This window comes from Tupaia chinensis, unplaced genomic scaffold (genome assembly GCF_000334495.1).
Source record: "Tupaia chinensis unplaced genomic scaffold, TupChi_1.0 Scaffold000082_1, whole genome shotgun sequence".
Taxonomy (NCBI): domain Eukaryota; kingdom Metazoa; phylum Chordata; class Mammalia; order Scandentia; family Tupaiidae; genus Tupaia; species Tupaia belangeri.
In genome coordinates, this window is record NW_006159543.1 from 1358452 (window position 1) to 1373233 (window position 14782).

The window sequence follows — 14782 nt, forward strand, 5'->3', positions numbered from 1 at the left end:
GGGATCCTGGGCATGCACGCACACGCGCCCGGCGTGAGTTTTAAGCCACCGGGTCCGGGACACGAACCGCGGTCGACCACGTGGGAGTCCAGCGACATAGCCATTACGCTAACTGCTGGTTCCCCCTCTCAGATCATTTTTAAGAGGTTTTTGCCATAGGGTATGTGCACTCACAAGAGAGACAGAGACTGTGAGAGGGAAAGTAAGAAATCACGCCCCCAAAGGTAATGGCCATGCTGCAATCCCCTCTTTTTGATTCTTCTCCTGGGCTCTTGGGCATACACATATACATTTGTGCCCAGCATAATTTTTAAGCCACTGGATCCGGGACTTGAACAACAGTCGGCCATATGAGAGTCTAGCAACGTAACCACTATGCTATCTGTTTGCCCCTCAGATAATTTTTTATGTACTTACCAGTTTTCATGTATAATAATATTTACTTAGAATTTTTATTGATCATTTCTTTTAGGGAGAGCCAGGGAGTATAATTATGTCATCACTCCCAGGACCAAAGGGTAATCCGGGATATCCAGGTCCTCCTGGAATACAAGTAAGCATACAGAGATCTTCTTTGCTGTAGGTATTACATCACAGGATCACAACTCTTCAATCTTTAGTATCTTCTGTTTGAGTCACAGAAATTACCTTTTCAAGTTTGCTAGACACTGTATGCACCTTCTACCTGAAAATAAAGGCAATCTGGTCCAGGAATTAATTTTAATAAACTGCTTTGTTCTTTTAACCTTCCCATTCAGCTTTCATGGAAATCTTTAATTGGGGGGTTGGCAGCAGAAATAAGATTCTATATATATTTTTTTAAATGTAAAAAAATTCTACATTTACATACTTATATAGTGGGGAGCAGTAGGGGCCACTGTAAATAGTCTAATTAAGAAGAAAAACCATATGCTTTTCCTATGCATATGAAAAATGCTGAACATCCCTCATCATAAGGGAAATGCAGATCAAAACCACAATGAGATACCACCTAACCCCTGTCAGAATGGTAAAGATTAAAAATACTAAAAATTGTAAGTGTTGGTGGGGATGAGGTGAAAGGGAAACTCTCCTACACTGTTGGTGGAAGTGAAAATTGGTCCAACCACTGTGGAAAACAATATGGAGGTTCCTCAAAGACCTATAAATAGAACTACCATATGATCCAGCAATCCCACTCCTGGGTATCGACCCAAAGGACAGGAAAACACTCATTTGGAAAAGTGTTTGTGTATCTGCATTTATTGTGACATTGTTCATGATTGCTAAGACATAGAACCAACCCAGATGCCCACAAACAGATGAATGGATTGAAAAAATGTGGTATGGGACCAGAAGTTAGCATAATGGCTATGTCGCTGAACTCCCATGTAGATGACCACGGTTGGAGTCCCAGGCCCAGTGGCTTAAACTCATGCCGGGCGCGTGTGCGTGCATGCCCAAGATCCTGAGAAGAGAGTGTCCACACTCTATAGTAGAGATTGAAATACTGGAGGACATAAAAACATTGAAAATAGTTATGAACACTGAAGATAGTGTGGAAGGAGGGTGGGAGAAGGGAAGAGCATAGGGAAGGAAATTAGGGAGAAAAATAGAGAGGTAAGACATTTTTGGGACATAGAAATGGTTTATTACCAGTTGATGGTAACATATATAGTATCCTCAACTGGACTGGTTTGAAGTGTATTTCATGTTGGGTAAATTCACTTTGTAAGCCATGTGATATATAGTGATTGAATGTAAGATAAAAGAAAAAAGAAAAATCACTGATTTTCCATTTAAAATATTAAAAGATGTCATTCTAATACTATCAGTTATGCATAACATATGAACATATTTTGAAGGCTGACAGAATACAATGCATGCACAGTGAACATCAAATGAATTTTAAGAAAAAAAATTGTTTTAGCTTACAGATAACACGCATAGAAACAGCAATGACTTCTGAGTACTTATATAGTAGGAGGTCAATTCCTTGGGGTTTATATTTAATGAGAATTTATTCCCTTGCCAGAAATAAAAATCAATATTTTCTGGTATTTGATAATGATGATTCAAATGTTTGTGAGTTTCTCATTTACTTTCTCAGTCCTTAGCAGTCATCATCCATCCATATTCTTTTTTTTTTTTTTTTGAGTTTGAGAGGTTTTTGCTACAGGGCGTGTGCGCTTGCCAGACAGACAGAGAGAGACAGAGAGACAGAAAGTGAGAAATCACCCCCCAGGGGAGATGGCCACACCGCAATCCCTTCTCCTCTGCTCTCCTCTCGGTATCTTGGGCATGCACGCACACGTGCTGGGCGTGAGTTTTAAGTCACTGGGTCCGGGACGCGAACCATGGTCGACTACGTGGAAGTCCAGCGACATAGCCATTATGCTAACTGCTGGTCCCACCCATCCATATTCTTTTATGTTAACTCAATTTTGCCCTTTGTATTTTATAAGTTATTATCATGTAATATTTGAAAATAACAGAATAGCTACGAAATATATGTACATTGTGAAGCATAATAATAAAAATGAACACCTATGAATGCAATATGACACTGAAGATGTAGATACATTAGAAATAATTTTGAATCAACCTGTATGTTCCTTGCCAGTCAGATCCTTTTGCATTCTCTCAAGCTATAACTACCATTTTAATTTTTCACTGTTCCTTAAAAATAGTTTTATTAGGTAGATATAGCTCTAAACAATATAATGGTTAGTTTTGCTTTATAAAAAAAATGTAATACATATGTATCTTCAACTTGTTTTTCCAACTTGATATTTAAGATTAATTTATATTATTGTATATGGCTGCTGTTTACTCACTTTCACTTTTGTATAACTTTCCATTTGAAAGCATACTACAATTTGTTTCATTACAGAAGAATTTAGGATTTAAACCTAAGTATAGAATTGCTGGACTGCAGGGTAGTCCAGTTTTCCCTCAAGATGCCAAATTCTGTAACACTTTCATCTTCCCTTATCATTTATCCCTGTTATTCTAGTTTCCCTCTTTATTTTTGATCTTATTTATTTTAAAATTAGAGAAACTACTTTAAAGATAGCAGCCTCTCCCTTATAATTTCTTTTTGTTTTTTTAAGTTTTTTAACTTTATTTGAAAATCAGCAGTTAGGTCTGATCCACATTGACTGCCTGTAGATTTTTGAGAGTGGTAACAGGTACATAAATCACCAGAATGTAGATCTTGTTGGGTGAATTTTCATCCTCATTACATTTTCTGTACAACTCTACATAGATATGGTATGGAACTATCCTTATTCATTTGTCCAGATAGCTTTGTTGAACCTGGTATCAAATGTACACATCTGGAGTCCACATCTCCTTTATGGCAAATTTCCAGATCTCTCTTAGTGTCTGAGGGGTATGTTTCTTGAAGCCCATGCCATGGATGCACTTGTGAATGCTGATGGTGTATTCTCTGGTCACCACCTGGTTGATGGTAGAATGACCCTTTTTCTTCTTGCAACCTTTCTTTACAGGAGCCATTCTGCCCAGCACAAGTTGGAAAGATCCCTTCTCATTTATAATATAAAAGCCCCACTATGCCCACCTTTGTCACTTCATTTTCCTATTGTGTGTTTGTCCTACATTTGTTATCTACCATTTTAAGACATAAGCTTTTGGAAGACTTTGTGCATTCTGTTTAGCTGAATTTCTTTATAGTTTCTTAATCCTTCTTTCTTATATATCTTTAAATTCTACTTATAATCCTAAAGAATTACAGAACAGAATTCTGGTTACAACTTAAGTTTAAATTTTATCCCTTTAGCTCTTTGTAAGCTACAGCAAAGGGGATAGGCTTTGTTTTTGTTTCTGTTTGTTTTGCTTTTGTTTTTGTTTTGTTTTCATTTTTTCTTTTTTACTCCCTTTATAACAGGGCCCAGCCGGTCCCATTGGTATACCAGGGCCAATCGGTCCCCCAGGACCACCAGGTTTGATGGTAAGCTTTTTTCTGTAATTTTATTTCTCCTTTGCTTTCTGATTTCTTTCATGAAAATTAATATTATTACTTTTATATTGCCAGAGAGCATGTATACTTGCCAGAGAGAAACAGGGAGAGAGAGAGAGTGAGAAAGTACCCTCAATGGGGAGTGATCACATGGCAATCCCTTCTCCATATCTCCATCCCATTGGGATTTTGGGCATACACCACACATGGTCCAGCATGTTTTTCAAGCTGCTGAGGCTGGGACTCTAACCAATACCATATGGTTAACCGTGTAAGATTGGCTCCCTTAACCACTAGACCACAGGACCAACTCAAGAAGCAAAAATTAAAGACTCTGAATGTGTAACCACCTCTTTAATACCTCTCACTTTTCCCCCTTAATGAATTCTAAGTATTTTTACCCCTTAAACACTTAGACTTCATTCAAGTCATGTTTTGAACAGAGAGCTTTGCTGTTGCCCTCTTAAAAGGGCAAGAAAATTGTATTTCAGTCAAAGTTATTTCTCATGTGCCATTCTATCTCTTATCTACCATATATTTAAGTGACAATTTTTATTATACCTTTATACATTGTACATTTTTTGTTTGTGACAATTGGTCTTCTACTCTTGAATGAAGGAAATAACATTTGATAAATACTAAAAGACTCTACTGGAAAAAATCGTTATTTCTGCTTTCCTGGCACTCTTAGGGAGGAAGGGTTTAGAAAACCTCTTTGTTTAGTTTGTTGTTTTGTAGATCTACAAAGCATGAGACTCTGACTATGGCATTTTTTCCCAACTCTACAGTTATAACATTGGTGTACCCTGGGTATGTTTTTTCATCTTGAATTTTCTTAACCCCTTGAATTTTCTTAACCCCTGTGGCTACTTAACAAGTCACTCTGCACTTTTGAATGCTCCTTCAATTAACCCTGATTCATCAGGAGAAGGAAAATCTTAGAAATGCCATCAAGGTGCAGCTATAAATAAATAGGTCCAATGAGATTAAGGGACAATATACTTGAGAAGACAAATACCTATTTAATTTTTTCACATCTTGAGACATTCTCAAATACATGAGGTCAGAAGTCATAAAAATAAAACTTCATTTATACAGTAAACATGTTTTTCTAGAACTAAAGTATTAGTTGCTTTGGTGTACCTCAATTTACCCATAATTCTGATAAGAGAAGTTTGATATTTGTTAAATTTCACTTTTTTATTGATTTTTTTAGCACACACCCTATCTTTCTACCACTATCCATCCTAACTTTCTTTCCCTGCCCACTCCCATTCTGTCACCAGAAATGTCCACATTCATCCAGTTTTCTTTTTTCTTTTCTTTTTTTCTTTTTAAAAGGTTTTTACCATAGACATGTGTACTCGCTGGAGAGAGACAGAAAGAGGGAAAGTGAGAAATACCGCCCCCCCCCCAGGGAGGATGGACATGCCACAATCCCACCCCCTCTAATCTCCTCTTGGGATCTTGGGCACACATGCACACACACCTCTTATAATAATCCAGCCACTGGGTCTAGGTCTTGAACCATGTTCAACCGTATGGGAATCCAGAGCTTTAACCACCATGCCTCCTGCCAGGCCCCCATCTAGTTTGTTTTAATCAATTTAAATGTGTGTCTTTGATTAAAAATAAATGAGAAAAAAAGGCAGGAAAATATTATTTTGAAGGGTTCTCAGTTCTCCATTTTTATGAATCCAATAATTGTTTAAATAAACTAATTAATGTAACTTTTTTTTCCCTTTCTTTCTTCTATTCTTAGGGGGCCCCTGGTCCACCAGGACTTCCAGGACCAAAGGTAATTTACTTTCTTCTTTACATCTTGTATTTGGTGTAGATTCTTTTTCTTATCGTCAATGAGATTTTAAACTGAGTACTCTCTCTTCAGGGGAATATGGGCTTAAATTTCCAGGGACCCAAGGGTGAAAAGGTGAGTAAAGAAAAAGAGATGGTTATTCAACCTTTCTTGTTCTCCTTTCATAGTCATTTGAATAGTCTTTCCTTCTCTTACTTCTTGCAAATGACTAAGCATACATGTTACATTATTATCTGTGGAACATTATGAAATACCAGTCTTACTTTATCTTGCAAACAGGGTGAGCAAGGTCTTCAGGGCCCTCCTGGGCCACCTGGGCAGATCAGTGAACAGAAAAGACCAATTGATGTAGAGTTTCAGAAAGGAGATCAGGTGAGTAGGTAGAAAATCAATGAAAGTGATACTATGTGTGTTAATTAGCTTTATTATGACCGTCATTTTCCAATGTGTATGTTTATAAAAACACTTATTATTTACCTTTTATTTCTCAATTATACTACAATAAAGCTGGAAAACTATAAAATAAAAAACCTAAAAAATGTATGCTATGGAACTGGCATCCCATTGAAATGCATTAAAAGCTGAAATATGGTTATATATGAGGATTTCTTTTAAATATAAAGATTTGGGAAAACTACATTTTTAAAAAGCATGGGTGAAGGAGTAGAGTCTGAGGAAGGACATTAAGGAGAAAATTGGAGAGGCAAAGCATTAATGAGTTAAAGAAATGGGATATTATCTGTTGAAGATAACTTTATTATCAACTGGACTGGGAGAAATGTAAACATGTTAGAATATTCACTTTGCAAACTAAATGATGTCATTGAATGTAGAAAAGAACTTGAAATAAAATAAGATTAAAAATAGCATTATTGAGAGACAATGTACATATTGTACTATTTTCCCATTTAATGTGTACAATTCAGTTTTCTTTAGGATATTCACAAGACAGTGAAATTATCACCACAATCCAATTTTTAAAACTTCCTAACACCCCCTCTCCCACCAGATATCATAGCTATTAACTGTCACTCCCTAATTCTCTGCAAACTCTTCATTCTTAGGCACCCACTAATATCTCTGTATTATTTTTCTATTCTGGAAAAAATATAATATTTGTCATCTTCTATGTCTGACTTACTGTTTAATTTCTAGATGGTACATGTGTTCACCAGAAAGAGGGAGGGGAAGGGAGAAAGAACCTTTCCAATGGGGCATGGTCATGCTACACTCCCTTCTCCTTTTCTATACCCTATCAGTATTTTAGGCACGCACACACATGCATCCAGCATATTTTTCAAGTCACTGGGGCTGGGATTTGAAACGTGATTGGCCATGTCAGATCTGGCTTCATTAACCACTAGACTATGAGGCTGGCCCTTGACTTCTTTCACTTAGCATAATTGTGTCTACTTCAATTATTTTGTAGTATGCATCAATATTTCTTTCCTTTTGATGACTGAGTAATAGTGCATTATGTGGATAGTCCTCATTTTGTTTACTTATTCATTAATTGTTAGACATTTGGATTCTTTCGATTTGGGGCTATTTGAATAATACATTTATGCATAAAATTAGGTAATGATAAAATAGATTGTCATTGTCTTAGATGACTGTCTTCTTCACTGATATGCAAAGAGGAAAATAATGATATCTATAAATCTTTGTCAGATTTAGAAGTAGTTGATAGCTAGCTTCTACTAGAGTTGATGAGGGGACCGAATGTAATTTATTTATTTATTTATTTATTTATTTATTTAGATTTTTGCCATAGGGTACATGCACTTGCCAGAGAAAGACAAGAGAGGGACAGAGAGAGGGAAAGTGAAAAATCATTCTCTGGGGAGGTGGCCACATCACAGTCCTGTTTCTGCCATTCTCCTCCTGGGATATTGGGCATGTATGCACATGTACCTAGCATGATTTTTAAGCAGCAAGATTGAAGACTCAAACCATGGTCAGCCATGTGGGGATCCAGCACCTTAAACACCATGCCACTTTATGGCCCCCAAATGCTTTTTATGGCATACTGGCCCAGTCTTAAACAAACAGGGTGTGTGCATTTTTGCTTTTCTTTAATGCTAATAAGAAACTTAAGAATAAAGGAAAAATTGTATTGAAACTACCATCTGTGTGGATTGGGTCATTTAATTCTCTGCCAAAATGTGTGAGGGGTCTTAAAAAAAGTTTATGAGAAATATGTATTATTACCAATCTGCATGGCTTTCAAAATTTTTTTGTACCAACATGAACTAATATTTTAATTCCATTTTTCTTTGAACTACTTGTAAAAGTTTATTTCTTTAGTGATAATAAAAGAGAGAGAGAGGGAACCAGCAGTTAGCATAATGGCTATGTTGCTGGACTCCCACGTAGCTGACCATGGTTCACGTCCCGGACCCGGTGGCTTAGAACTCACGCCAGGTGCGTGTGCATGCGTGCCCAAGCTCCTGAGAGGAGAATGGAGAAGAAGGGATTGCGGCGTGACCATCCCCTCTGGGGGGTGATTTCTCGCTTTCTGTCTCTATGTGTCTGTGTGTCTGGCGAGCGCACGCGCCCTATAGTGGAAAAAAAACCTCTCCAAAAAAAAAAGAGAGGGGGGGGGAGAGAGAGAGAAGAAATGAAAGAGTAAGATGACCACCTTGAACAGGGTTTCACCACAGTCCCATCCACTACTCCATCTGGGGTCGTGTGCCTGTGACCTTGGCATATAGGGATTGACCAGGAAACTGAAGCCATGATCTTCCATATGGATCTAGCATGTAAATTAACCAAAGCGAGCAGAGATGGCTCTAGGTTCTTTTGCCTTGCATATTTCATCTTTGAACTAGAAACAGCCTATTGTTTTTGATTATACTACATGAGTTTACAATTAGCTTGTTCAAGGTATTCCTGGCTAGCTTTAGGAGTTAGAATGATAATTCATAATCTACTATTAACACCGCCTACCTTTTCCTTATTACTGCATAGGGTGTTCCTGGTGAACGAGGGCCTCCTGGAACTCCAGGGATATGTGGTCCTCCCGTAAGTAACTTAAAATTGTTTAATGTCATTCAGTATAAATTGGTAGTTGATACATAGTATCCCATGAGCCAGTGTGAAACTACTATGCTTACAGGGTCCTCCAGGTGGTGTTAAAGGTGAGAAGGGTGAGCAAGGAGAACCAGGCAAAAGAGTAAGTGTTATGACTGCTAATTGCAAAATTTTCTAAATATTCATGTATATGATTTTATTCTTACCTCTTAAATCTTACTTTCTTAACATTAAAATATCAGTACTGGCATGTGTACTATTTATTATTATATTAAAGTCTTAAAAATCTACTTAGTGAAGTCCAATGCAGGCATAGTTTGTTATATTATTTAACTTTACACTTCCTAGTTAACTAATTTATATCCTTGCCCATTGTTTCTTTGTGTCCTCTAGGGTAAACCAGGCAAAGATGGAGAGAATGGCCAACCAGGAATTCCAGTGAGTAGCTTAAACTGTTTTCCGCAAGAAACTGGCAACATTTATATGCAGTAGTAGAGAAGCAGGCTGGCACAGTGTCTAGTATTTGCAAAATAGTTTAGGTGAAAAGCAATCATTCTTTTTTTCTCTTTTGAATATAAATTTAATGTTCCTTTATTTCCTAAGTCAGAATTTGAAGTTATAATTTTAATACAATTTACATATGCAAAATAAAACACTTTTAGGGTCTAGTTTTATATTTTGACAAACATACACTTCTGTAGCCATCATCATAATTGAGCAGTTCTATCACTCTTCAAAGTTTCTTATCGATTTTGCAGTTAATCCCCTCCAGTAATCCCTCACCCTAAGGTCATGGTAATAACTGATGTGTTCTCCATCCCTACAGTTTTTCCTATTCTAGAAGTTCATATAATGAAATCATATTGTATGTAGTCTTTTGAATCAAGAATCTTTCATATAGCATAATTCATTTTACTATATATTAGTAGTTCATTCTTTTTCTGACAGAGAGTGATTTTTGCTATAGGGTGTATACACTTGCCAGAGAGACAGAAAGAAAGAGAAAGTGAGAAATTACCTCCCTCCTTGGTAGGGGAAGGGAGATGGTCATGCTAGAGTCCCTTCCCCTCCATTCTCCTCTTGGGATTTTGGGCATGGACACACATGTGCCTGGCATGAGTTTCAAGCCTCCAAGTCCAGGACTTGAATTGTGCTCAACCATATGGAAGTCCAGTGCCTTTAGCATTATGCCATCTTCTGGCCCCAGTAGTTCATTCCTTTTCATTGTTGAATAGTAGTTGATTATGTGAGTATGCCATGTTGTATTAATCTATTTACCCACTGAAATAAATTTTGATTGTTTCTGCTTTTTGGTCATTATGAATAAAACTTTTATAAACACATTAACAGTTTTTTGTGTGTGAACCTGCTTTTCCAGTAAAAGCTTTGACAGGTGAATAAAATAAAAATGCGAACATAGGGATGTTATTATTTTCTTTTCTAAATTGCCAGAAGCACTTGTACTCACAGGAGAGAGAGAGAGAGAGAAAGAGAGACTTGAGAAAGCATTCCCCATGGAGCATGAATTCTTCTCCTCCATTTCTTCTTTCTTTTGGTATTTTGGACACACAGGCACACACACCTAGCATGTTTTTTAAGCCACAAGGCCCAAGACTCAAACCACATAGGTGGCCATGTGGGGTAAAGACAACTTAAGTACCATACCATTGACTTGCCCAACATAGGAATTCTGTTGGATCGTCGGAAAAGTCATGGTGTATTTTTCATGTTTTTCTGTGCAAAAATGCATCATGACTTTTCTGATGACCCAATATTTCAAGCAAATTCAGTATCAAGAGTATCCATAGCAGGCATTAAAAGAGGTTTTTAGGCCAGCTGCAGTCACATGTCCTGCTAAGATACTGCTGCTCCACAGGCTGGCACCACATGGGAGACCCAGGTTTAATTCCCAGTCCAACATAAAGGCCAGATGTGGTGGCATGCACCTGTAATACCAGCAACTTGGGAGACTGAGGGAAGAGGATAAAAATACAAGACCCTGTCTTCAAAAAGAAAAGAAAAAAAAGGATTTTAGGACAGAAAGTTTGATGAAATTTGTAGGCCATTCTGAAGGAAAGAAATAACTCTTAATGAGACAGGAAGTTAAAAGTATTAAAATCAGATGAATTGCTTTCAAGATGATTTTTATCAAACAAGTAATGCTCAAACTTACAAACTCTAATGCTTAAACATATAAAGTAACAAGAGATAAATGCAAGACTTCCATTCCTGGCTTCTTTTGTATTAAAAAAAAAAAAGAAAATAAAAAAGAAAAAAGAAAAAAAAGTCTTTGTCCTTATTCAGATAGCAGCAATATTCAACAATTATCTTTGATTGTTTTCATCAAATTCTCTAGGGATGGGAGAGTCAGGGTTGAGGCTGTTTTCTGTTTGCACTGGGAGAACCTGAGTCAGGTCAAGTAAAGACAGCCTTGAAAATGGAATCTACGTGAGAACCACCAGAAAAATAATGACAGTTCTCTGAAAGAGCTCCACTTCTGCTCTTTCACTTCTAGTTACTACTTAGCTGGTTTTCACCTTGATTGTGGGCTGTTGCATGATTACTGTGGAGCTGAGGAGGAATGAAAGGAATAGAGAAAATTAAAATACTGTAAAGATCTGTTTCTTACCCTGGTTTAGCCTTTAAAACAAGCAAACAAAAATGTTCTTAGGATTCCTGCAAGCTTTTAGTAATTTCCACAGTTTTGAAAAAAGTCGATTTTGACTGATCATTTTTGCCAGGTTTATAATTTCATCTATAGAGGAGATGATTTTTGGAAGACCTTATTCCACCACCTTTACTAATGTCACTCTGTCCTCTATATTTCAAAGGGTTTGCCTGGTGATCCTGGTTACCCTGGTGAACCAGGAAAGGATGGTGAAAAGGTAAGAGGTTTAATATTTGAAGTGACTGGTTTTGGTGTAGTTAACATAATACTTTTCTCTCCAAATTGAGTCATAAATGAAAAAGTTCCAAATAACTAGGTTTCATTTTCAAAACATGTCTTGTTTATCCATAGTTTAGCATTTTTAAAAATACCACGTCCTCTAGATTTTCTTTCATTGCCCTAAATCAAAGTCCATGTAGTGGAATACATAAAGGATTTACTTTAACATTTCTTTCTTTTTAATTTTTGATAGAGGTTCATGCATTTGCAGGGAGAGAGAGAGAAAATGAGAAAACTCCCTCCGATAGAGTATTCCCATACTTCAATCCCTTCTCCTCCATTTCTGCTTTCGGGATTTTGGTCACTCATGCACACATGTGTGGCATGTTTTTCAAGCCACTGGGTCTGAAATCCAACCACACAGTTGACCATAGAAGGATCCAGCCACCATAACCTCTGTACACTGGCTGACCCTAACTTTAGTATTTTTATTATGAAAAGTCACTGCTTTCATTTTGAGCATGTATGGGCAAAAGGTTTGTTTTCTAGAAAGAGGATTTAGCAGTATTTTAGTGAAGTCCTCATGTTAAAAGCCCTAAATCTATGAATTTAGAATGTCTTCAATAAATATTTCCACTCTTTATGTAATTATTGTCCATAGTACATGGCTAATTATTTGTCATTTTTTTTCCACTGGGCCTATGAAGCCTGACTGAAGTAATTTAATATTTAGTAACCTATTTTCAAAGTAACTTTGAACAATCTATGTAAGAAGCACACAATTACCCTGTTTTTAGCAGGTCACCAAATAGTCAGACCTTCATTCCCTCTGGTTTCTCTGATTGCTTTGTATAAAAACCAAACTGAAGAGCATCATTTGCAGGTAGGGAGGGAAATGTGTTACAAACTTGAATGTACACAGAGGGCACATATTTTAGTGGTGATTTATCTCTAAACTAGATCTAAGTTATAACTTTGTCTAAAAGGTTCAGTTGGAATAAAGGAAGGTAGCAGATACTCAGAGAACAGGATTTTTTAAGTAGTAAAGTTGCAAAAACAGAAGTTTGAAAAGAAGTTTGTGTATAAATGAAAGATTTCTATGAATAAGTCTAGAATCAGAATAGAAATGCCTGAGAGATATCTATCCTTGGACTTAGCCAGTAAAGAACAGCCAAATGTAATTTTCTTTGTGCTATTGTAGTTACTGGTCAAGGATAACAGTTTGCCTGAATTTTTCTTTTATTACCATCTAAGAACAAACTCACAAAAGCAATGGAAATTTATTCGTTGTTCCTGATGGTAGTTAAATCCATCACCTCCCTCTAAAATACCTGTCACTAATAGAAATGGCACTAGATTTATACCGTTGACTAACTTTTATATGAGATGAAACATGGCTAAATGTAAACAATGTAATGGTTTTAACTGATTCTAGTGGATCATTTTTCATTATCTTTGTAAAATATTTATAGTTTACTAGAAAATAGGGATCTTAAAATACAAGAATGTTACAGCTAGAAGTACCTTAGAAGTCTGGTCAAAGGTCCATTTTTTGTATGTAAGCCAGAAAAATTCATTGATTTGGTCAAGATTATATTGCCGATAAATCTAAGACAACACTCCTGGTCTTCCTATGCATATCCCAGTATTCATTACCTCATGCTGTATTTCTAATTGGGAGGCATTTTACTATTTATACCTGGGTCTTTATGAAAATTAATGATCTGTTATGTTCTTGAGGAAATTGATGTCTTCACATAATTTTTACTAACCTATTGTATAATTGCATTGAACAGGGTCAAAAAGGGGACATTGGCCCAATAGGACCGCCTGGACTTGTAAGTTTTTTTTTTTCCCTAGTCTTCATTTATTAAATTAATTAATGTGTTATTATTTGAGGGCCTTAATTACATTCACTACTTTTTCCTTTGTAGATCATAAAATTCTAAATCAATTATCAATTTCTACTTGCTTAAAAGTCTTTACATCTAAAAACATCAGTTGTCTTGACTTCACAGTCTGTGTATTGTTCTGCCTGCATATTACTTTAAGGTTTCAAATGATGGCCTTGGGTCATTTTTCATCCTGATTGCCAAATAATTTCTAAGGCAACCAGCAGGTGGTGCAAGTGTTGCTTACAAAGTTGCACTGAAAGAAACCTTTGGACAAGTGAGGATTGGTCCTTTCCCCTGCAGCGCTCAGGGTAAAGATAGATTTGGTCTTAATAGGATTTCTCAATTTGTAATTGTCTGATTCACACCTCTTTCATTTCCTGAGTGTGTGCTTTCTAGGAGCTCTTTAATAACAATTGTAGGAAACTATACTATGAAAGAATAATTGATAGGTTTATAGATTTTCTGTCATGTTTGCATTCATCATGAAATTTAAGTCAAATATATTTCCAATCTCATAAAGAATAAAATATCCTTGTTTTGACATGTTGGTTTTTCTTTGGTTGAAATTTGGTAAAATTCTTGATTTTAGACTGCATTGAACCCATAATGGTTCAAGTGGCATGTGACCTATTTTGTATGGTCAGACATTCTAATAATATTTAATTATTTTCTCAATAGTGAGTTTCAGATATTAATACATAGGACTCTACTTAATCTAATGAGTAAGTACTTAAGGAAGATTTTAGGACTTTTTTCCCACTTTTGTTTTTAAAGAAGAGTTTCAGTTCTCTGAAAAATATTTTTATACAATGTGATGGTAAAAATTTTTACAATTATCAGAAGAAATGGACATTTTCAGAGTAGAGTCCAGTCAATGGCTTACTTTCCTTTTGAACCATTATCCCAATTCTAGATTCCACGACTGCTGGTTTCCTTTTCTGTGAATATTTCTTATATCCAATAGAGGCAGGATAAAATATCAGTCTCTGCCAATAGATGTTAATTTGTACTTCAGACTTATACTTTCTTATTTACCTTTATAGGTCTATGAAGTGCATTTTTAAATATTTATTTAATATGAAATTCTTTACAACATACATAACTACTAGGCTCTAAGAAGACAAAAAAATGGCAATGATCAGTTGGTTGGACTTAATAAAGTCTTCCTAGAAGAGATGAGTTTTCTTTTC

The 14782-nt window shown here is 36.2% G+C and overlaps 1 protein-coding gene across 1 annotated transcript in view; it reads left to right on the plus strand.

Moving 5' to 3' along the window:
* The window catches only part of COL4A5 (collagen type IV alpha 5 chain), a 229320-nt gene that overhangs the window by 95632 nt on the left and 118906 nt on the right, over nt 1-14782 (plus strand). The window contains exons 10-19 of the mRNA XM_014585694.2: nt 473-553; nt 3890-3952; nt 5724-5759; nt 5850-5891; nt 6057-6149; nt 8748-8801; nt 8896-8952; nt 9204-9248; nt 11642-11695; nt 13494-13535. Of these exons, the coding sequence (XP_014441180.1) occupies nt 473-553; nt 3890-3952; nt 5724-5759; nt 5850-5891; nt 6057-6149; nt 8748-8801; nt 8896-8952; nt 9204-9248; nt 11642-11695; nt 13494-13535 (567 nt within the window). The remainder of the gene's footprint in view (nt 1-472; nt 554-3889; nt 3953-5723; nt 5760-5849; nt 5892-6056; nt 6150-8747; nt 8802-8895; nt 8953-9203; nt 9249-11641; nt 11696-13493; nt 13536-14782) is intronic.